The sequence below is a fragment of the Tripterygium wilfordii genome, chromosome 16 (assembly GCF_013401445.1).
Source record: "Tripterygium wilfordii isolate XIE 37 chromosome 16, ASM1340144v1, whole genome shotgun sequence".
Lineage (NCBI taxonomy): Eukaryota > Viridiplantae > Streptophyta > Magnoliopsida > Celastrales > Celastraceae > Tripterygium > Tripterygium wilfordii.
In genome coordinates, this window is record NC_052247.1 from 737,329 (window position 1) to 759,161 (window position 21,833).

General features: G+C 39.4%; 3 protein-coding genes and 1 pseudogene across 3 annotated transcripts; all 4 read left to right on the forward strand.

The window, feature by feature from the left end:
- Window positions 1-1,847: 1,847 nt before the first annotated feature.
- Window positions 1,848-6,110, forward strand: LOC119980512 (protein LNK3-like). Its single transcript, XM_038823235.1, has 6 exons — window positions 1,848-2,031; window positions 3,002-3,382; window positions 4,026-4,299; window positions 4,735-4,851; window positions 4,941-5,086; window positions 5,613-6,110. The coding sequence occupies exons 2-6, from the start codon at window positions 3,012-3,014 to the stop codon at window positions 5,926-5,928; spliced, it is 1,224 nt and encodes a 407-aa protein (XP_038679163.1). The 5' UTR covers window positions 1,848-2,031; window positions 3,002-3,011; the 3' UTR covers window positions 5,929-6,110.
- Window positions 6,111-6,405: 295 nt separating this feature from the next.
- Window positions 6,406-7,759, forward strand: LOC119981380 (annotated as a pseudogene).
- Window positions 7,760-15,084: 7,325 nt separating this feature from the next.
- Window positions 15,085-16,655, forward strand: LOC119981308 (cytosolic sulfotransferase 15-like). The gene is given in 3 exon segments (XM_038824380.1): window positions 15,085-16,113; window positions 16,115-16,386; window positions 16,389-16,655. Coding segments are annotated over 3 exon segments (999 nt in total). The 5' UTR covers window positions 15,085-15,514; the 3' UTR covers window positions 16,517-16,655.
- A 529-nt stretch (window positions 16,656-17,184) lies between these two features.
- Window positions 17,185-20,360, forward strand: LOC119980611 (protein MAINTENANCE OF PSII UNDER HIGH LIGHT 1-like). The gene is made up of 3 exons (XM_038823381.1): window positions 17,185-17,466; window positions 18,746-18,880; window positions 19,773-20,360. Exons 1-3 carry the CDS (start codon window positions 17,293-17,295, stop codon window positions 20,145-20,147), a joined length of 684 nt encoding a protein of 227 aa, XP_038679309.1. The 5' UTR covers window positions 17,185-17,292; the 3' UTR covers window positions 20,148-20,360.
- The last annotated feature ends 1,473 nt before the right edge of the window (window positions 20,361-21,833 follow it).

Consider the following 21,833-nt stretch of genomic DNA (forward strand, 5'->3'; position numbering starts at 1 on the left):
ATTGCAGAGAAGATAGGCCCATTAAAACTCATATGTCCGGCCCAATTAAATTGGTTTTGCAGCCCAATGTAAAAGGTTAAAAATATCAACATTCCAACTTCCAAGCCCGAAGGCTTTAGGATGCGATTGCAAAGAAGAGAGAGCCCGTTAAAACTTATAAGTCCGGCCTATTCCTGCCCAATTCAGTTGTTTGTGCGGCCCATTAAATCATATGTCCTACTCCTGCGGTCCTGCCCATTAAAACTTATATGTCCGGCCCAATTCAGTTGTTTTTATGCTGGCCAATGTAAAAGATAAGAAAAAGAAACTAGGACGATATGTTTGCATCATCTTAATGATGCTAACTATGAGGACATAGTCTCGAGCTAAGGTATCGTGCGCTTTAAGCATAGGCTTAGCATTCTTTATGTCCCACACGTGTTTATTTCAAGACAATGTTTGCCTCCCCACTCGAACTCCATAAGTCATGACTTCTTAGAGGTGAAAGAATGAGTATCTAACTTATCAATTAGACTAGTTGATGGGAATCAATTCACAAATATCATTTTATAGCCTATAGAGCATCGAATAAAAGAGGAACAACTAATTAAGCATGGAAACGGTTGGTTACGATTGATTTTTTTCAATTGTTTGACATGAATTTAACAGGCCAATTGATTTATTATTGTCGGTTATTTCGATTATTAATCAATTGGTTTAAAAAATATGTAATAATGGGGCACAATTTACTATATAAATAGATTCAATAAAAATAAAATTTACACAAAAAAAAATGTAATAGAGGAGTGTGAGTTGGTGGGACCCAGTCACATGGTATGGAATCAAAACCTGTGGCTCTGCTTCTCTCGTTCCTTCTTTTACGCTATATTTCCGATATTTCTGACCAACTTTTTTTTGTGTTTATCCCCAATTTGCTGGGATTGCGGCTGATTCTTTTCATTTATTTTTAGGTATTAATTAATTATTAAAATTTTCCAACCAAAATATTCATTGAATAATTTTTTATTTATGAAAAATTAGTCATGTATTCATTCATCTATACCAACAAATCAACAACATTAATGTATCTGAAAAGACAAATCATTTAATAAAATTAGGAACCATAAATTTACGGTTCAGATACATGAATATAATACGAAAAAAATAGGACATATCACATCGTTCATGTATGAATACAAATACGTTAGTACCCAAAATGGAAACTAAATACTATCAACATGCATTTATCACATTACAATAATTTTTTAACAATAACAACAACATATTGTTTATAAAAGGACGCGTTCAACCAACACTTGCATCGAATAGCATTCAAAGAGAAGAAAACATGAAGAGCCATGAATCATGATAAAACCCAATTCAAAAGGCTTAAACGATCTAACTACATTTGCATCCGTCAGACAAAGGTTAGTATGAGTTTTGTTATTTACTGTTGCAACTTATATTCGAATAATTTCAGGTGAATTTATACAAATTTATGACGTGCGTAGCGTGGGTATACGCAGAAGAGGAGGGATGTTCCCAATCCAATTTGTTGCCCTCAATAAAACTATTGTCGTATAAATTGACCAGATAGTCCACCTGCCTAGATTGATTTTGTGGAAAAAGAAGGGTATTCATGGAAGACAGAAATTGCAAGTTGCAAAGAAGGCCGGATATGTTTTGCTAAATGCGGGACCCATTACGACACGTGGACCAATGAAAATGCAGATTTAGATGGAGATGAATTCTTAGCCACTACTCTCGTCACCACTTCTGGACCACGAATCGCCAAAGTTGCTTGCTTTTCTTTTTGACTCTTTTTTTTTTATAAAATAAATAATTATAAAAAAGCCTGCTCCATTGCAGATGCAGCAGCCGCTCTGTTTCTTGCTTACAGCTAAAGCCTCTGTAATCTTTCATCAGACATAGAAATTTGAAAAAACCCATTAAAGTCTTACCATCTCTAGCTGTCTTCCTTATCTGGGTTGATTTAGTTTTCTGAATCTGAAACTGGGTCATCCTTTTCTTTCTCCGCCAACTCTTCTCCAGGTTCGCTTCATAAATTCTCCGACTTTTGATTGTTCATTTATGGATTTTTGGAATCTGCAGTAGATTCTTCGGAGAGAAATATATATGTGGTTATGGATTTGCTTTTATGCTTTGTTTTTGTTTGTTATCAATTTACGATTGTTATTGTTTGGTTGGTGAAAAGAAGAGATTGAGAGTCTTAAAGCTTGAAACCTCATAACTTGGGATTTTTAGGAGCTCATGGTCTTCGTCCAACTGAGCATGATTCGATCTCGCTTGGTCTAGGCTAGTTTTTCTTCATTTTGAATTCCAAACCCTTGTGAAGCATAAGATGCGAATATTGTTGTTATTTGTTTATATATTTGTAAAAGAAAATGGTTATAGGTTGTTTTTCAAGTTACTTTGGATTCTTGGCTACTGACCTTAGAATAATATGCTCCCTCGAAGAGAGATCTGTCGTTCTTTGTCTAATTCATCTGATTATGGGTGCAGCCTGCTTTGTTTGGTCTTCAAAATACTTTTTTGATCTTTTCATGGAAGAACTTGTATAGTAGAGACTTCTTCTCACAAAAATGTTTGATTAGTTATTTCATGTGGAAGAAGTTGATGTTCCTCAATTACTCTCTTTGTTGACCTATAAAATTTTGGGGCTTATACAGCCTTACAACTTTTTATATCGGCTTAATCTTGGTAGTCTCACAATTTCCGGTTTTAGCTTTGATAGATGGTACCATATGAGAATGGAACTATCTAGTTTAGTGCATATTTATGTTAAGTGGTTCGTGTTAATCTAACCAATGGCACTTGTTGATCTTGAGATGTTTTGCTTTTAGTCGGATCATTTTTGTTTTCAATCTTAATTTAATCTATATGAGAAACAATTGTTGGTGTCTGTGGGTTGTGAACTATCCCTAAATATTTGTATCATTCCAATTTCAAGTTCTAAGTAGTGTTAGAAGTTCTAACACTTTGATCTTCTTCTTTTTTTCAGATTAGATCATATGGACTGCTATTTCAGGAGCGTTATTGATGATTTTGTTGTCCCCAAGAACGAAGAAATGTCAGACAGGCTTCCATCACCACGCAGTTGGTTGAATTGGGGAATAAGTGCTCCTGAAAGTTGTGGGGAAGCTAAGAAATGGTTTCTTATGAATCCAAGTTTTTCTCAAAGAGAAATGAGCCCCAATGGTGAAATATTTTTTGATGACGATATGGTGGATTCTTCAATCCGTGGTAAAGAACAGTCTAGCGGTTTTAGTCTCTGTGAAGGATCAGTGGATGACATTTTCAACCAGACTACAACTTCACATGATCAGCCGGACTGCCAGCTTGATGACCTGGTTGGGATCGAAGCGATGGATGACATTTACTTGTACAGTGTACCTTCTGGAATTGAGATAATTGCTTTATTGCATCTAGGATATCATGTAGCTTCTAAGATACTTTGGCTTATCAAATTGATTAGCCCCAAGCACAGGTTTCCCATGGAAATTGGATGCTCCAAATTATATATGTCGTATCACGGTTCATAAGAATCTGTCACTGAAATTGGGTCCATTGCAGAACCTGGCAGCCATCCATCATGAAGAAGGGTAATAAGAGAATTAGAAATCTCATGCTTCAACTAGGTCTTCTAGGGTTACTGTTTCCATAACGCAAATGATTTAAGATGATATTTTGTACCATAAATTCTATAGATAAAAAGAATGGAGCCATTCAATATCCATGGGCTGCCAAATTCTCCCTTCATCTTAGCAATTTAATGTTTGTATTTTAGTTATCTTTTAGCAAGCATGTAGCATAGTGGTAGAGTTGCACACTTGTAGGAGTACAACTTAGAGGTCATAGGTTCAATTTTTGGAAACAGCCTCTCCACATATTATGTGGGGATAAGGTCTGCGTATATCCTGTTAGTCCCCAATCCCATCCACTGTGGGAGTCTTGTGCATGAGAGTTGTTTACCTTCTACTGTTTCCTTTTGTTTGACATTCCATCTCTTTTGGTTGCCCTTGCAGGGATTCTTTTCTTGAAGATCTACCTCGGACTGAAAATCCTCGGAAATCATTTTGTTGTTCACCTGAGTCAGAGTACAACTCAGTGCTAGTCGATAATTTTTCAAAAGACATGATTGTAGATTCGCGAAGTTTTTCAAGTGATGAACATAGTATTGGAAGCTCTAAGTATCTCAAAACACATGCTTTTTCTCCAGCGGTGGGTTGGAAGAGAAAAGCCAATGATTCAGAGTTTATGCCATCTAGTTCAGAGCAGAATGATTGCACAACAATAGAGGTGTTATTTCCCTTCTGTAAATTCCATCTAGCCATGCATTTTTTCGGCTCATTTTATTAATGTAGATAAATACATTCTTCAAAGGAAGAGCAATTTTTAAGGATTTTCTTAATACACTCTTTTGGTGAACATTACAAATTGCGGTTCATCTTGGATGGATATTACTGTCTTATCAGACTGACTACAAATAGGACTAAATTTTTGTATTCTTTTGGCATCTTTCCACACTCATTTTTTTCTGTTTCTTACGGGATTTTGGGACTTGTATGTTTGTTGACTTCTTCTTTACAATGGGGGAGTTGGAGTGGTGCCACTAAGCTGCACTGTCTTGGCCATTTTCTATACTGCTTTACTAGTATTATGCTTGCTGTGGAAAGTTCGGATATCATATTCTAAAGATGTAAGGCTAACTAATCTTGGTAATGTTTGTTTCAGGCGTCACAGATCAACATCTCGGTCCCTTCTGAGCAGAAAAGTATTGATGAAGCTGTTGACAATGAGACATCAGTGGAGGAATCCGTGTTGCAGGAGCTTGAAACGGTGATGACACAGGTGAATTTTCTAATAATATGAACCTAACGATACACATTAGTTCACTATGTTGTCATCATCTCTGATATGATTTTTTTTTATTCGATCAGTTGACTGATAAAACACGGATATGCTTTCGTGATGCCTTTTATCGGCTAGCAAAGAACTCAGAACGTCATATGGCCGCACATAGACAACATGAAGATGTCTCTGTGGAAACTCTTCCTCCATTGATAGGTCATGCTGAGAAAGAGAGGTTTGTCTTCTATATTTGACATGTCTCTATAACATAGTTTTGGTGGCCGTCATCGATTTTTCTTGGTCTTCCTTATCTTCAGCGTATAATATGTGTGACATTGTTTACATTGTCATTGGAAACGTCGTTCCCTACAAATTCATGGAACCCGACTGTTTTTGAGTTTTACTGGTAAATTTATATGATATACAGGATAGAAAATACCAGATGTGACTGCATGAAAAACACAAGTTAAACAAAAAGCTTGCCACTCTGACGTTCATTTTCTCCCTAGACTGCCACAGAAAACTACACCGTAGTAGCTTCTTGACTTATGGACTGGTCGAAAAAGGCATATTCTAGATTCATGATCAATTGCTTCTTTCATCTTTACATTCTGCACAAACTTTTAACCTCCTGGCATCAACTATCAGTTTTAACTAGGCACATCACACTGCCAATGATTATTTTTGATATTGCATCGTCCCTTTCTTTGTTACTTCTGCAAGTTATGTTCTCTTTGAATAAAATCGTTATTTCTATTTAGGTCTGGAAGAAAGCAAGCAACAGAGTCAGAGACCAACATCATCGACAGAACTGTCGCAAGTCTCTTGTTTGGTAAGATGCACATGTTTGTAGAAGATTCTCCAGTGGAAGAGACAGTAAACGCCGACCCAACCCAAGTGGCTACCAGAACGACAGGAACGCCAAACCATAATCTGAATCAGACACAAACCCGAAATTTTCATCGCTACCATGTATATCCCGGAGATGCTGAAGTTCCAATATATGGTCCTGAAATCCCATCAGCAGATAACAGGATGAACAAAGTTTATAATACTGGAGTTGGGATTTATGAGTAGAGAATGGGGGTTCCAAGAGTCTGACTTATTTACTGAATTACGCAGTAGTGTTTGATTATGTATATATATTAGTTTTGAGTATAACATGACTTGCTGCACCAGGGCAGCTCAGTTTTGACTTTTGATCATGTAAAAATTACAGTTGAAAATGTTAACTAACCTTTAAAATTATATTTCCATCATATTAGAAAGTTAAAACAACATTCTTCAACTCTTACTTTGTCCACCATTTTCAATCCTTTGATTAGTTTTCTATTTTCCTTTTATCCTCAATTGCCAAATATTTTATTTGTTGGACCAAAAGATTCATGATCTTTAAGCCTGTTCGATTGTATGTTATTTTCAATAATTCAACTTGTGAACTCCGAGTCTCCTGCAGTAAAAGTCACTATAGTGATCATTCGTCTAATCCACACACATAAATGTGAACCTACTGTGACTTCTACTGTAGAGCCCTTAATCCGTTATGATATCCATCAAATGCTTGGAATCAGTTGCAAGTACAACAAAGCCTTCAAACAATCAAAACTGGTTATCATTAAACAACAATCACTCTTTGAATTATCCATCTTCAGCCGTCTGAACTGAAGCCATAACCAATACTAAACCATGTCAACACAAATAAAAAAAGAGTCTTTTACACGGTACACACAGCAACCTCCACCTCCAGACGTGCATGCCACAAACTTCCTTTTCATACACATATATACGCGCACGCGCAGTACACAATTCACAACAAACATGATGATCATTGAGGCATTTTAACAAACATCTGTTATGCTTGCTATTCCCATCGATTTTAGGACCTGCAATCCATGAATACTGCTCTTAAGCCTGCAAACCCACCAAGCCTGCGTAGCACAGAACCTCCGTCCTTCAAAATGTCAGCCGCCTCACAACCACAACCACCACTGCAGCCCTCGAATGCAAGCCCGACCACCACCGTCCCCCTCCCTCCCTACGCTCTTCAACAACCATCAAAGAAGGCGAAAAACCCATCAAAATCCACCAAACTGTTCCTCCGGTTCCGTTCAGTTTTCCGATCATTCCAATCATAACCCCAGCATGCAAAATCCCGGTCTCCCTCCACGGAAGCCGCCTCCACGACGGCTACATTCACGGGGTGACTAGAATAACAGGAACCCGATTCGGGCACAGGAAAGGTAGAATCAACCTTGCTATCCAAGAAAACCCTAGGTCTCTCCCAATTTTAGTACTAGAACTAGCAATGCCAACGGGAAAATTGCTCCAAGACATGGGAATGGGGCTCGTTAGGATTGCATTGGAATGCGAGAAGAAGCCGACGGAGAAGATCAAGATCATCGATGAGCCAATTTGGACGATGTATTGCAATGGTAGGAAATCAGGGTACGGTGTCAAGAGAGAACCGACTGACAAAGATTGGATGGTAATGCAATTGCTTCACATGGTGTCAATGGGTGCTGGTGACAATGGCGAGGATCATCAGGACGGAGAGTTCGCGTATATGCGTGCGAGCTTTGAACGCGTGATTGGGTCCAAGGATTCAGAGACGTATTACATGTTGAATCCTGATGAGAATAGCCCTGAACTCAGTATTTTCTTCGTCAGGATTTGAATAAAGCTTGAAGGAGAAAAACAAAAATGATGAATGGCACATAGACTTCGCTATTTTAATTTTTTTTTTTTTTAATGATAGGGGAAGGGATGGGACTTGGGAAGTGTAACTCGAAATCTATATGAGATATCACACACATGAATATCATCTAAGTTACTCCATTCTCATATGAGCTTTAATATTTAAAGCTCGAGTGAGAGAAATATTTAATTTTTTGAAATTAGATCCACATCTCATATTAGGGGATATTTGTTTGATATTATACATAAATTTTTTGTGGGAAAAATGTTGTCACTACCCTTTGTGTGTCTGCTAATCATCCATGTCATACAAATCTACATGTGAGCTCATGCCTACGAAGAGAATTGAATCTCAGTGGAAGAGAGCATGACTGACATGCTCCTTATCACAAAACCAACATCATCATTGACTCTTTTATTTATTCTTAATCAACATATAATATTTTCCAATTAATAAGTATACATTTTAGCTAATTAAAAAAGAATTTTTTGGGATAAACAGTATGAACTCGAAAGATTATGAGTTTAATTCTCACTATGAGTAATATTTTGTGACCACGCATTGTCGCGTTGGGTTTTGACCCAACTTTTATGTGCGTCGGTCGAGTTAGATCCGTATTGAATGTTCAAAGGGCAAACTTGTAACGGCCCATCCCGCAGGATCCAGCCGGGCCCATGGGCCGCTACCCCCCAACCCCTCTCCTGCGCCACGTGCCAGACCCAGACACGGGCACGCCTGCACACGCCGACACAGGTGGGTTGTTGAAGGCAGGAGTCGAACTCCTCTCCTCCCTTTAACATAGGTCCTATTACAAGGCACCATATGCTACCAACCAAGGGCCCGGCTGGATCCTGCGGGATGGGCAGTTACATAAAAATTGTCTTTTTATAAATTTCCCTATTGCGCAGCCACGGCTGTACCGCATACCAGGTACTCTCCAGGATCCATGGTCCAAACAGCCCAACCCCTCTCCTGTACCGCAAACCCAGTCCACGGACTGCCTGCGCAGGTGGGTTGTTGAAGGTAGGAGTCGAACTCCTTACCTCCCTTTAACATAGGTTCCTATACAAGGCAACCCATGCTACCAACTAGGCCATGGCTTGGTTGGTAGCATAAGTTGCCTTGTATAGGAACTTATGTTAAAAGGTGGGAGGTCGAAGGTTCGACTCCTATCAACAACCTATCTGTGTCGGCGTGTGCAGGCGTGCCCGTGTCTGGGTCTGGCACGTGGCGCAGGTGATGGGTTGGGGGTAGCGGTCCATGGGCCCGGCTGGATCCTGCGGGATGGGCCGTTACAAAACTCATACGACATCGTTTTCAATTAGATAAAAAATTGAAATTCAATTATATTAAAAAAAACATAAAAAAGACTAGGATTCTAATTTTTCTTTATAAAAAAAAAACTAAAAAAGGGGAGCATTGTACAAACGACAAGTCTACGTCTCCTAGTAAAATCAGTCCCAGTTATCCCAGTGCATAGCTGACATGCTGACTTGGAAAGAAATGGACCCACTTCAGCCCTATCTCTCAACCATAGTTCCCTCCCCTCTCTTAACCTAGGTTAACCTAATCAATTCCTCTGCAACTCCACGCCGATCTCAACCTCCACACGGATCCAGACCTAGCACCTCATCTATCTTTTCAACTCAGACCTAACGTAAATACCCTAAATCGGCATTATCAATTCCACAAAATTAACCAACTCAAATCAAGCCATCCATTAAACTACCCTAAATCTCCCTATACAGATTTGAGACTATGAAGGAAGAGAAACAACAGTAGATAACAGTTGTTGAATAGTTCCACCCCACACCCAAAACCATCTTCTTATCTTCTTCGCTTTTTCACTCGGTTTACCAAATCGGAGGTGGATCAACAAGGCCCGTACACTAGTAGTTGCAGACTCAACCTTGATTTACTTGAAGTTTGAGATTGACGTGGAGGTTGAGATCGGAGAGTATTGTTTCAGTTCGACATTGATGTCGAGAATGAGAGATGAGGCGCATAGCCTGGGTTGGAACTTGGAATAGAGGAATTGATTAAGTTAACCTAGGTTAAGAGAGGGGAGAGAACAATGGTTGAGAGATAGGGTTGAAGTAAATCCATTTTTTTTCCAAGTCAGAATGCCAGCTACGCACTGGGATAGCTGTGGCTGATTTTACTAGGATTCGTAGACTTATTATTGATGCTTGTTTGGGAATGTTGTGAGGTGTGGTGTGGTGCTATGAGTTATAAAACTGTGGTGCTGTGAGGTGAGTTGGAAAGCCAAAAGTTGTTTGGCGCAGCACTTTTAAAACTGTGGTGCAGTGCAATGAGATGCGTTTGGCGTATCTAAATTACGGTTATATTAGATGATTAATAATATTAATATAAAATCACTTAAGGTTTACATTGTACATTAATCTAAAATAAGATAATTGACCTAATTTGATTACGTAGGACAATTCAACATATATTGTAAGCGTTTGGGAGTGCTGTGAGGTGTGATGGGGTGCTATGAGGTAAAAAACTGTGGTGCTGTGAGGTGAGTTGGAACGCAAAAGCTGTTTGACGTGTCACAAAAAACTGTGGTGCTGTGAGGTGTGTTGCAACTGAACACAGTTGCAACACACTGCCAAACTCATACTATAATATTGTTGAACAAAGTTCGCTTTCATTTCTTTTCCCGAATACTAAAAGCCCACTGGACACACAGAAACAAGTTCTCGGGCCATTTTGAACAAAAGTAAGCCCACCGGCCCACAGAGATTCGAACGCAAATGTACCTGCTGTTTGGTGTAATTACTCATCGTTGTGAATCTCACGTCTATGCTCAGGCGTGCAAACTCTTTTAAGTTTGTAATTTCTGTAAGTTTTTTTCCCACTGTAATTGACTAATTTCTGTAAGTTGCTTGTTCTCATGAGCTTTTATTTCGTGTTGTAATATCGATTATGGTATACGGGTTTAAGGGTTTTGATCAACTGGATTCCAATGCTGTAAAGGAATATTGTTTGCTATGAACTGTTTACATTTGGAATCGATATTATTTAGAGAAGTTATTGATTTAGACTCCTTGTTTACTGCTGACCACATATTTGATTAAATGCTTCACTAAACTGCATCAATTGCTATAAATAAACAAGTTTTTGAGTTATTTATTTGGATTCTTGCTGTGACGTAGTAGTGTTCTGTATTGATTTAGACTCCTTGTTTACTGCTGACCACATATTTGATTAAATGTGTTAAAAGGTGTTAAAGGGATAAAAATCCCACATCGATTGTTGAGGGGCTTGGTGTCTAGTTTATAAGCTTGCCCAAGTCTTCAACTCATTGTCCAGCCTTTTCCAGGAAGGTGGGCTGGGAACTGCCACGGCCCAATGGGCCGAGATGGTGGGGAGGCTGGCTCTGGGTTGTGCCATAGTGGGATTTTCTACATGGTATCGAAGCAGGTGTGCTCGTCCCCGATAAAAAAAATTTCCACTCGTTGGGTCGTGGGCTCTGAGGCTGGCTCTGGGTTGTGCCATAGTGGGATTTTCTACATGGTATCGAAGCTGCTGTGCTCGTCCCCGATAAAAAAAATTTCCACTCGTTGGGTCGTGGGCTTTGGTACCCAGTCCACGAGTGCGGGGGAGTGTTAAAAGGTGTTAAAGGGATAAAAATCCCACATCGATTGTTGAGGGGCTTGGTGTCTAGTTTTTAAGCTTGCCCAAGTCTTCAACTCATTGTCCAGCCTTTTCCAGGAAGGTGGGCTGGGAACTGCCACGGCCCAATGGGTGGAAATTAAAATTTTTTTTTTGAGACAGAAAGCTTTTCTTTCTTATACTTCATGAACTCGTATTGCTTACATATATAGGCACTAGAATTATGCCATAGAATCAGCCGAAAATATTGACATAGAATCAGCTAATCTAATCAGCCGAAATTATTGACATATCAGCTGAAATTATTGACATAGAATCAGCTAATCTAATCAGCCGAAATTATTGACATAGCCGAAATTATTGACATAATCAGCTAATCTAATCACACAATAATCAGCCGAAAATATTGACATAGAATCAGCTAATCTAATCACACAATATCCTCCAATACTCCCCCTCAAGCTGGATCGAGTAGGTTGATCGAGCCAAGCTTGGAAAGTATTCGAGTAAACTGAGCCGAAGGTAGAGCCTTTGTGAATATGTCCGCAAGTTGATCTTGAGTCCGAGTGTATCTAGTAGCAATTGCTTGAGCTTGAACTTGTTCCCGAATGTAATGACAATCAACCTCGATATGTTTAGTTCGTTCATGAAAAACTGGATTAGAGGCTATGTGCATAGCCGCTTGATTATCACAACAAAGAGTCATAGGTTGAGAGGTAGAGATACCAAGGTCAATAAGCAACGCCTTTAACCACATAAGTTCAGAAGCAGCAGAAGCCATAGCTCGATATTCTGCTTCCGCACTTGAACGCGCAACAACAACCTGTTTTTTACTTTTCCATGAAACCAGGTTCCCCCCGATAAACACACAATATCCAGTTGTGGATTTCCGATCAAGAGTATTACCTGCCCAATCGGCATCGGTATATCCAAGAATTTGAGAGTGACCATTATTCTGCACCAGAATGCCGCGACCAACAGATCCCTTTAGGTAGCGAAGAATCCTTTTGACCATGATCATATGATCAATGGTAGGAGAATGCATAAACTGACTTACGAGGCTGACTGCATGACTAATATCCGGCCTTGTGATGGTAAGGTAGATGAGTTTGCCAACTAACTGTTGATAAGGTTGAGCAGAATCAAGAGGCTCACCATGCATAGAGAGCTGAAGCTTACTGTTCAGCGGTGTCTTGGCTGATTTGCAATAAACCATATTTGCTTCACGAAGTAAATCTAACACGTATTTCCGTTGATTCAAGAAAAGCCCTTTGTGCGATGTGGCCATTTCTATTCCCAGGAAATATTTAAGAGCACCGAGATCCTTAATAGCAAATCTTTGATGAAGGATCTTTTTAAGGTTGTGAATAGCTGTATCATGAGTACCAGTAATAATGAGATCATCAACATAAATTAGAACAACCAACCTTTCATTGGATTTGGTGCGAACAAATAAAGAATGGTTTGCATTACTCCTTTTGAAACCAATTTCCTCAAGCACGGCACTCAACTTTGCATACCATGCACGAGGAGATTGCTTCAATCCGTAGATTGATTTATGCAACCTGCACACAAGACTAGAATTATTGCTTTGAGGATGTCCCGGTGGCAATTTCATATACACCTCTTCCTTGAGATCACCATGCAAAAATGCATTTTTAACGTCCATTTGAGACAAAGACCATCCATGATTCATAGCCACTGAAAGCAATGTACGAACTGTAGTCATCTTTGCAACGGGTGCGAAGGTCTCCTTATAATCTACTCCATAAGTTTGAGTGAAGCCTTGCGCAACTAAGCGAGCCTTATGCCTCTCAATTGATTCATCAGACTTGAATTTTATCTTGTATACCCATCGACTGCCAACTGCCTGTTTATCTGGTGGTAATGGAACAATACTCCAGGTGTGGTTTTCTTCTAGAGCCATAAGCTCTTCTTGCATTGCATGCTGCCACACTTCTTGTTTATTTGCCTCATGAAAACTTTGAGGTTCCATGTTGCTAGAAATACTGCTAAGATAGGCTGCATGTGAAGTGGACAGTTTTTGATATCCAAGAACATCAGTGATTGGGTGTCTTACCGAGTAAACCATGTAGTCTTGTAGTTTGGATGGTGGATGTCGTGTACGAATGGAGTGACGTTGTTTAGGAAGAGCCACACTATCACCCAAAATTGATGCTGGTGGTGTCACTACTTCACTTGCAGTATCTTGTTGAGCTATGTCACCATTACTTGATTCACTAGACAAAGATACTGAATCTGGAGTAGGAGCACCCTGATCATGTACTGACAATTCAGATGTTGTGATAGGCAAAGGAAATTGATCTAGCTCCCCCTGATTGAATATATGCTTAGTTTGAAGGAAGAAGGAAACATTTTCCTCAAACCTGACATCCCTAGTAACAAGGAGCCGTCTAGTAGTAGGATTGTAGCATTTATACCCCTTCTTGGTTGGTGAATAGCCTAGAAAGACACACTTGACAGCTCGGGGTTCTAACTTGTCACGCTGGGAAGCTTGAATGTGTACATAGCAAGAACATCCGAACACTTTAAAATGCTCTAAAGCTGGTTTTTGACCTGTCAACAACTCATAAGGAGAGTTAAAGTGCAAAATGCGACTTGGTAGTCGATTAATGAGATAAGCTGCCGTGGACACCCCTTGAGACCAAAAAACTTTGGGAACACTCATTTGAAACATTAATGCTTGAGTTTTCTCTAATAAGTCACGGTTTTTTCTCTCGGCTATTCCATTTTGTTGTGGAGTACCAACACAACTAGTTTGATGAATAATGTCATGCATGCTCAAGTATTGTGACATAATGTGTGTCATAAATTCAGTGCCATTATCTGATCGTAAGACTTTGATTTTGGTTGAGAATTGAGTGAGAACAAGCTGATGAAAATCTTGAAATACATTGGCAACATCACTTTTTGATTTTAAAAGATACAGCCAAGTAAATCGAGAGTAGTCGTCAACAAAAGTAACAAAATATTTGTAGCCATCAAAAGATTCAAGAGTTGGACCCCAAACATCGGATTGTTAAAAGGTGTTAAAGGGATAAAAATCCCACATCGATTGTTGAGGGGCTTGGTGTCTAGTTTATAAGCTTGCCCAAGTCTTCAACTCATTGTCCAGCCTTTTCCAGGAAGGTGGGCTGGGAACTGCCACGGCCCAATGGGCCGAGATGGTGGGGAGGCTGGCTCTGGGTTGTGCCATAGTGGGATTATCTACATGGTATCGAAGCAGGTGTGCTCGTCCCCGATAAAAAAAATTTCCACTCATTGGGTCGTGGGCTCTGGTACCCAGTCCACGAGTGCGGGGGAGTGTTAAAAGGTGTTAAAGGGATAAAAATCCCACATCGATTGTTGAGGGGCTTGGTGTCTAGTTTATAAGCTTGCCCAAGTCTTCAACTCATTGTCCAGCCTTTTCCAGGAAGGTGGGCTGGGAACTGCCACGGCCCAATGGGCCGAGATGGTGGGGAGGCTAGCTCTGGGTTGTGCCATAGTGGGATTTTCTACAAAATGCTTCACTGAACTGCATCAGTTGCTATAAATAAACAAGTTTTTGAGTTATTTATTTGGATTCTTGCTGTGACGTAGTAGTGTTCTGTATGGTCAACTTGTTTGTGGGTATTTGTTTATTGTTCAGGATTTTTTTGATTAAATGCCTCACTAAAATGCATCAGTTGGTATCAAAAAATTTATTGCGTTAAGATTAGATTTCTTGCCGTCCCCTAGTAGTATAATACTATATCGTGTATAGTCAACTTGTTTGTGGGTATTTGTTTATTGTTCAGGACCTGTTTGATTAAATGCCTCAATGAGCTGCATCAGTTGGTATGAAAAAGTTGATGAGTTATTGATTTAGATTCTTGCTGTGACCCAGTGCTATATTGTGTATAGTCAACTTGTTAATGGGTATTTATGGTACACCATACATTTGATTAAATACCTCATTGAACTGCATCAGTGGGTATAAAAAGTTTCATCTCTATTGACTACTGTGATTCATTCACTATGGTCACTGGGTTTGCTGCACCATCTGACCCTTTTATTTTTTGAGATAATTAGGGTGTCTTACATTATATCTTTGTATGTACTTCAAAAACAACAAAATTTTTAGTAAGTTTACTGGGTTTGTTTTGTGCAACCTTGGGATGGGGACAAGTTAACTAACTAAGATAGCAACCTTTTTCTTTTTTTCTCTTTTTTTCTACAGATTTATATTTATTAAATTTGTCAACTTGGAGTAAACTATCATAAGTTGTTGATTTTCCTTGATGTTGGTCATAGATTCGATTTCTTTATATTGGTGTAGCTATTTACATTTTAGACACACCAACTTCCATGGGAGACACCCAAATTACCTGCAGGGGGAAATCCCTTGAAGAAACTGATCATCAAAGCAGTGATCAGGAAAATCTATTGTCATCACTCCCAAAAGAGAAGGGATGGATAGGAAGTCATCTTTATCTCTACCATGGCCTTTGGTGTAGTCCAGGAGTCATTGCCTCCATAAAACCATTCCACCACCACTTTCAAGCAGAAGACTCTGACATTGTTCTTGCGTCCATACCTAAATCAGGAACTACTTGGTTAAAAGCCTTAACATTTGCCATTGTGAACCGTTCACGCTACACACTCTCTGAGAATCCCTTGCATTCTCATAATCCTCATGATCTTGTCACACACTTGGTGTCTATACATTACAGAGATGATCACCAGACTCCAGACCTTTCACAACTTCAGCAACCCAGAATCTTTGGCACACATCTTCCTTTTCCGTTGCTAGCAGAATCGATGAAGAGCTCAAGTTGTAAAGTAGTTTACATATGTCGAAACCCGTTCGACAACTTTGTATCTGCCTGGCATTTCTTCTCCAAATCTAGGCCTAAGAGTCTTGACCCACTTTCAATTAATGATGCATTTGATATGTATTGCAGGGTAGGGTCCTTTCTGGGACCATGTGATTGGGTATTGGAAGGAGAGCATGAAGAACTCTCACAAGGTGTTGTATATGAAGTATGAGGAGATGATGGAGGACAGTTTGTCTCAAATCAAGAGATTGGCAATGTTTCTGGGATTTCCTTTTTCTTTGGAAGAAGAGAGAGATGGAGTGATTGAAGGAATATCAAAGCTGTGTAGCTTTGGATACATGAAGGATTTGGAGGTGAACAAACATGGAAAGATTACAATGGACGTTGAATATAAGAGTTTCTTCGGAAAGGTCAAGTTGGTGACTGGATCAATTATTTTACTCCTTCAATGGTGGAAAGATTGAACAATATCATGGAAGAAAAGTTGGCTGGTTCTGGTTTGACATTCAAGAATACTTTGCCAAGTCCCTAGTCTTTGAAACGTTGGCTTGTTCTTGTTTGCTTTAATAATAATGATATTGCTGTAATCGAAGCATTGCTCTTTCATTAGTAAGTACTGTCTCTGATTTCTGAATTATTACAAATTTATTTGAAAAATCTGTTTTTTTTTTCTTTTTTTCCCCCTTGAAGCCATATAATAATAGGCCCCTATTGAAGCAAGTTCTCTAAGGAGTATTATGCAGTTCAGGGTACCCTTACCCTGGATTTAACATTCTAGTTCATGCAACTAGCGTCGTGGAAACCACTTGGCGATAGTATAGTTTGTTGTCTCTCTAGATTTAGGGGTATACGGCGCTTGAGGTCGGAAGTTCGAACCAACCAATTGATATATTTTCTTGTGAAATCTTGATTTTGTAGGTTTGTCTCACTTTCGGGTCTCTACCCACATGGATTGAGGTACAGTCTTACCTGTCATCAGTGTGGCGCAAGCTATTCTGGTGGCTCTAAGGTTTACGTCCACTCAACTATCCGAAGGACGTTGCTGGGCGGTATGATTCGTTTAGCCCAGCAATGTACAACAGTAGTAGGCCGGATGAGATGGGCTGGGCCTATTTGTGTTGGATTCCATACTTAGGCTGAAACTAGAAAAGCCTAGCCCATAGTTTCAGATTGTATCTACGAAGTAGCAAAGAATGGCACGTCAATCGAAAATCAACCACATAAGACCCATCCCTCACCAACACAAACAACACACTCTCCTAATCAACAAACCCAACCAGAACTGGAAATCAGAGAGTGTTGAAAATCATGGCTTCTGCTTCCCAATCAATAATTTCAGCGAACACATCATGCGCATTTGCTTCACCGAGGTTGTTAAGGAGATATGGCAAAGTGACTCCAAATTTCAAGCTTTTCACTGTCAGAGCTTCCTCTGATGACGCTGAAGACTGTAATGATGAAGAGTGTGCTCCTGATAAGGAGGTCAGTTTTTCATATCCATTTCTGCAGTTTTAGGCTTCTGAATCTTTCCAACCCTTTTTTTTGAGGGGTTTATGCATTTGTTAATACCTGGAGAATGGTATTAAGATTGAAGTGAAAAGGGTCTGTGCTTTAAGGTTGGATGTTGCCTTTGAGCTCCTATATGTGAATCTTTCAAACCCATTTTTTTTATGGGGTTTATGAATTTGTTAATACCTGGGGAATGGTATTAGGATTGAAGTGAAAAGGGTTTGTGTTTTAAGGTTGGTTATTGCCTTTGGGTTTCTATATATGATTAGGATTCGATTAATAATACATTTTTACTGGTAGAAGATGTGCTGTTGCTAATCAAGATTAGGACTTGGTGCTTCAATATGTTACTGGTTGTTTGGTCTCATTCCTTGCATCATCTTAGACCTAATTGTATTAGGCATCCGATGAGGCTAAAAATAATAGTACCAGGCCTTTCCAATATGGGATTTCATTTATAAGATTGTTTTGCTTTGAATAATTACTATATGTCTCGCCATGTCGGGGATTTTCTGGCAGCTGATGTAGCATTGTTCATAGACCATCTTTAATCAATAACTGTAGCCTTTTTGGGGTTATGTCTAAAGCTTACAGAGAATATTTGTTCTGAGTGCTATAGAGAGCCACTTTCTTTGCTTTCCCAAATGAGATTTTCATTAATAAGATTGTTTTGCTTTGAATAATTACTATATGAATTGCTATGTCAGTGATTTTCTGGCAGCTGATGTAGCATTGTTCATAGACTATCTTTAATCAATACCGTGGCCTTTTTGGGGTTATGTCTAAAGCTTCTAGAGAATACTTGTTCTGAGTTATATAGAGACCTACTTTCTTTGCTTTCCAAGATACGATTTCAGTAATTTGGCCGTTTCATGTTCAACTCATTTAGCTCTATTTGTGTGTTTCATGCTGAATATATTAGTTGTGGCCTCAGTGACTGGGACTCTGGGAGTTGTGAAATTTTTCAATGACTATAAAAATCAACTGTTGATAATATCCCAGATATATATATGCATAAAACTTGTGAAGCATTGTTCTGAATTATAAATGAAAGATATCTCATGTTATGGTTAGAGGCGACCATGTGGCCTAGTGAACAGTCTCTCTATATAATATGTGAGAGTAAGGATTGCGTATATCATGTCTATTCCCGGCCCTGCCCATTTGTGGGAGCCTTGTGCATGACAGCACGGGAGTTGTTTACCTTTTTTTTTAAAAAAAAAATCTCATGTTATGGTTATGTTGATAATAGGTTGGGAAGGTTAGCATGGAATGGGTTGCCTCTGAGAAGACCCAAGTTGTTGGTACATATCCACCTCGTAAACGGGGATGGACTGGCTATGTGGAGAAGGACACTGCTGGGCAGACCAACATATACTCTGTTGAGGTTGGTGCATTGAATCACTATATAATTACCATGTGCAGGAAGTAACTAAATGTCATGATGTATGTTGTTTTTGCAAGTAAAATATATTCTGTGCCCATAAAAAATATATATATAATCTGCTTATGGTCTGTGGTAAACAAGTATAGAAGTGACTAAAAAAATCCTTTTCTACTGATTTTTCAAGAGCAATTTTTGGGTCTAACCAGCAGGTAATGTAAGGCAGAGTAATTGATATTCACTCACAAAAATATCGTGATTCGGATGATTTCCGGAAACTGAGTTTAAAAGTTATGCAGAACCGTATTGGACAGAAACCTGAAAATGAGCTTTCATAACCTGATTATCTGGTGTTCTTCTACAGCCTGCCTTCTAAGAATCTAGATACAGTTAATGTTTTTCCTTTCCCCCTCAAACCAATTTTCTGCTACACCTGAAACTGGACGGTGGCCAAAAAACCCAAAAAAAATTGAGAAGCTGAGTCCTTTGATCTTAACCAAGCAGTGATAATTCTACTTTTAGTATTGTAGTTACCTGGTAACAAAGATCATGGTCGAATTTTTTTATGGTTCTGTATTTGGGCGTGAGAATAGGATTTGAAGTTCTGAACCCTCGACATCTTGTAGTGATGGGGTTCCAGTTCCACCATTGGAGTAAGTGGTGGGGATCTGTTGATTGAACACTGCAGAGTTCAATCTTCACAAAAATTGCAATGATCTTCCAATAAATATTAATTTTGTTCTGTTGAACTGTTATCATGATGAGTTCTAATTTTAAGGAATGCCTTGGAAATCAAACCTAAATGTACTCAAATCGCAAAAGTTTCTTTTATTTTTCATAAACACATTGACAGTTATGATTTCTCATATTTTCTAATCTCTGGACTTTATTCCAGCCCACAGTTTATGTAGCAGAAAGTGCAATAAGCTCGGGAACTGGAGGTGCTTCTGCTGATGGAGCTGAAAATACAGCTGCTGTTGCTGCTGGCCTTGGCCTTCTCTCTCTTGCTGCAGCTTCATCGATACTCCTCCAGGTTGGTAAGAACCCACCACAGATTCAGACAATGGAATACAACGGACCATCTCTTAGCTACTACATCGACAAATTTAAGCCACCAGAAGTGATTCAAGCTGCAGTGCCGGACCAAGTCGAATCTACCCTGCCTATTCAACAAGAGAGTTCCTCCCCAGTTACCCAGATAGAGGTTCAATCTGAAAATCAACCAGAGCCCTCCGCTCCAACTTTGATGAGTATTTCTCCGGCCAGTTAATATAATCTAGTTTCTTGAACTGCAAACCTACTTCATAGAAATTTCTGCCATGCCACTTGTGTATACAATAGTTTGAGCTTATGAATTACAGCAAAATGAACAGCAATTTTTTTTTGTACGTCCTGATAAATAGAAAAAGCGACTTTGTTGTATATTTCAGGTATTTATCATATTGAACTTTGAGGCCTAATACACATTGGTATGTATCTAGCTGCATGTTTAAAATCTTCTTCCGGTTTTGTTTATTTTGGATAGTCAAGTTGAGCCTAAACTCGAGCTGAATAGGCTGCGCATTGGGCTGAGGCCCAGTACAAAACCGAATGGTGATAAATCCCACTAGGGAGTAGAGATCGAACCATGAAAACAAACTGGGCTACCCCGGTTTGGTTTATTTCCACTTCTCACTTCACACTTCGCTTGAGCTTTTAAGTCTTCTAGATCTGCCTTTGGTTCTCTAAGTAAGTATATACACATTCATATCCACAGCAGAACCACCAGTATCCACCACCACCACCGGTGTCGGTCTCAGTTACGGCATGCATGGCACCTACAGTTGGCATAATTGGTTTCATCTTCACAATCATGTCAGCTTCTTACGTTTGCGTTAGAATCAAAGGTAACAGTTACAGTGACAGCAGTGGTGGTGGTAGTGATAGTCTGATAGAAACGGTAGGCCCAACAGCGGGTCCATCATGATGGACAACTCAACAGAGCCCGTGGTGGTATTATGGGCTTAGATCAGCCCATTATAGAGTTGTTTTTGAAGACGGTGCTTGTTGAAAGCCGACGGCTACCTAGGCCCAACAACGGCCCGTGATCCATTTGCTTGTCAGAGTATAGAGTGAAGGATACAGTGCGCTGCGTCCCAGAATGTAATCACTGCTTCCGGTACGTTGCATCCTTGCACATGTTCTACACCATATGGACAGGCAACATGAATCCTACACCAGAAGTGATAGGGATTCAAGTAAAAAGCATCTCAGTCACCCAGTAGTAGATGTGTCACTCTCTGCTTCAATCACCAGATTTTGTGGATCCCTACACTTATATCAATCAAGGGACAAGATCTAGGATGACTGAAATGCATCTTACTGGGATCCCTAACATTTTTTATCTTACACGGTAAAAATAAATCTCTCAATCATGTTAGAAAATCCACCCAAACAGTACAAATCAATATTTTCTATTTTGGGTCTAAGCTCGCATGACTTTGTTCTTCTGAACCGTCGCCTATGATACTTTAACACAGAAAAAAGGCTTTGGTTGTATTAGATAGAGTTGATCTTTATTTATAAATCACTTAATTGGATTATGTTAATCCGATGTGAGATTTTTAGTCTTGACACTCCCCTGTACTAATAGGTCGGGTTATGTCATACCCAATAAGTGAACATATAGAGGTTACCTCCAACGGGATTGATACTTAAATTGCTCTGATACCATGTTAAAAAGTCCATCTTGACCTAATATTGTCCGTTTAAGGCCTAAGCCCACATGACTTTGTTCTTCGAGAAAGTCTGAGTTGTGTGAGTGGGGTGGATCTTTGCTTATCAATCACTCTCGATTGAGTCATACCAATCCGATGTTTGATTTTTAATCGTTACAAATCTAATGGAACATTTGCCAAGTATAATATATGTGGTGGTGATTCCTTTATTGTGTTTGGTAGGAGATCCCTTAATCTAC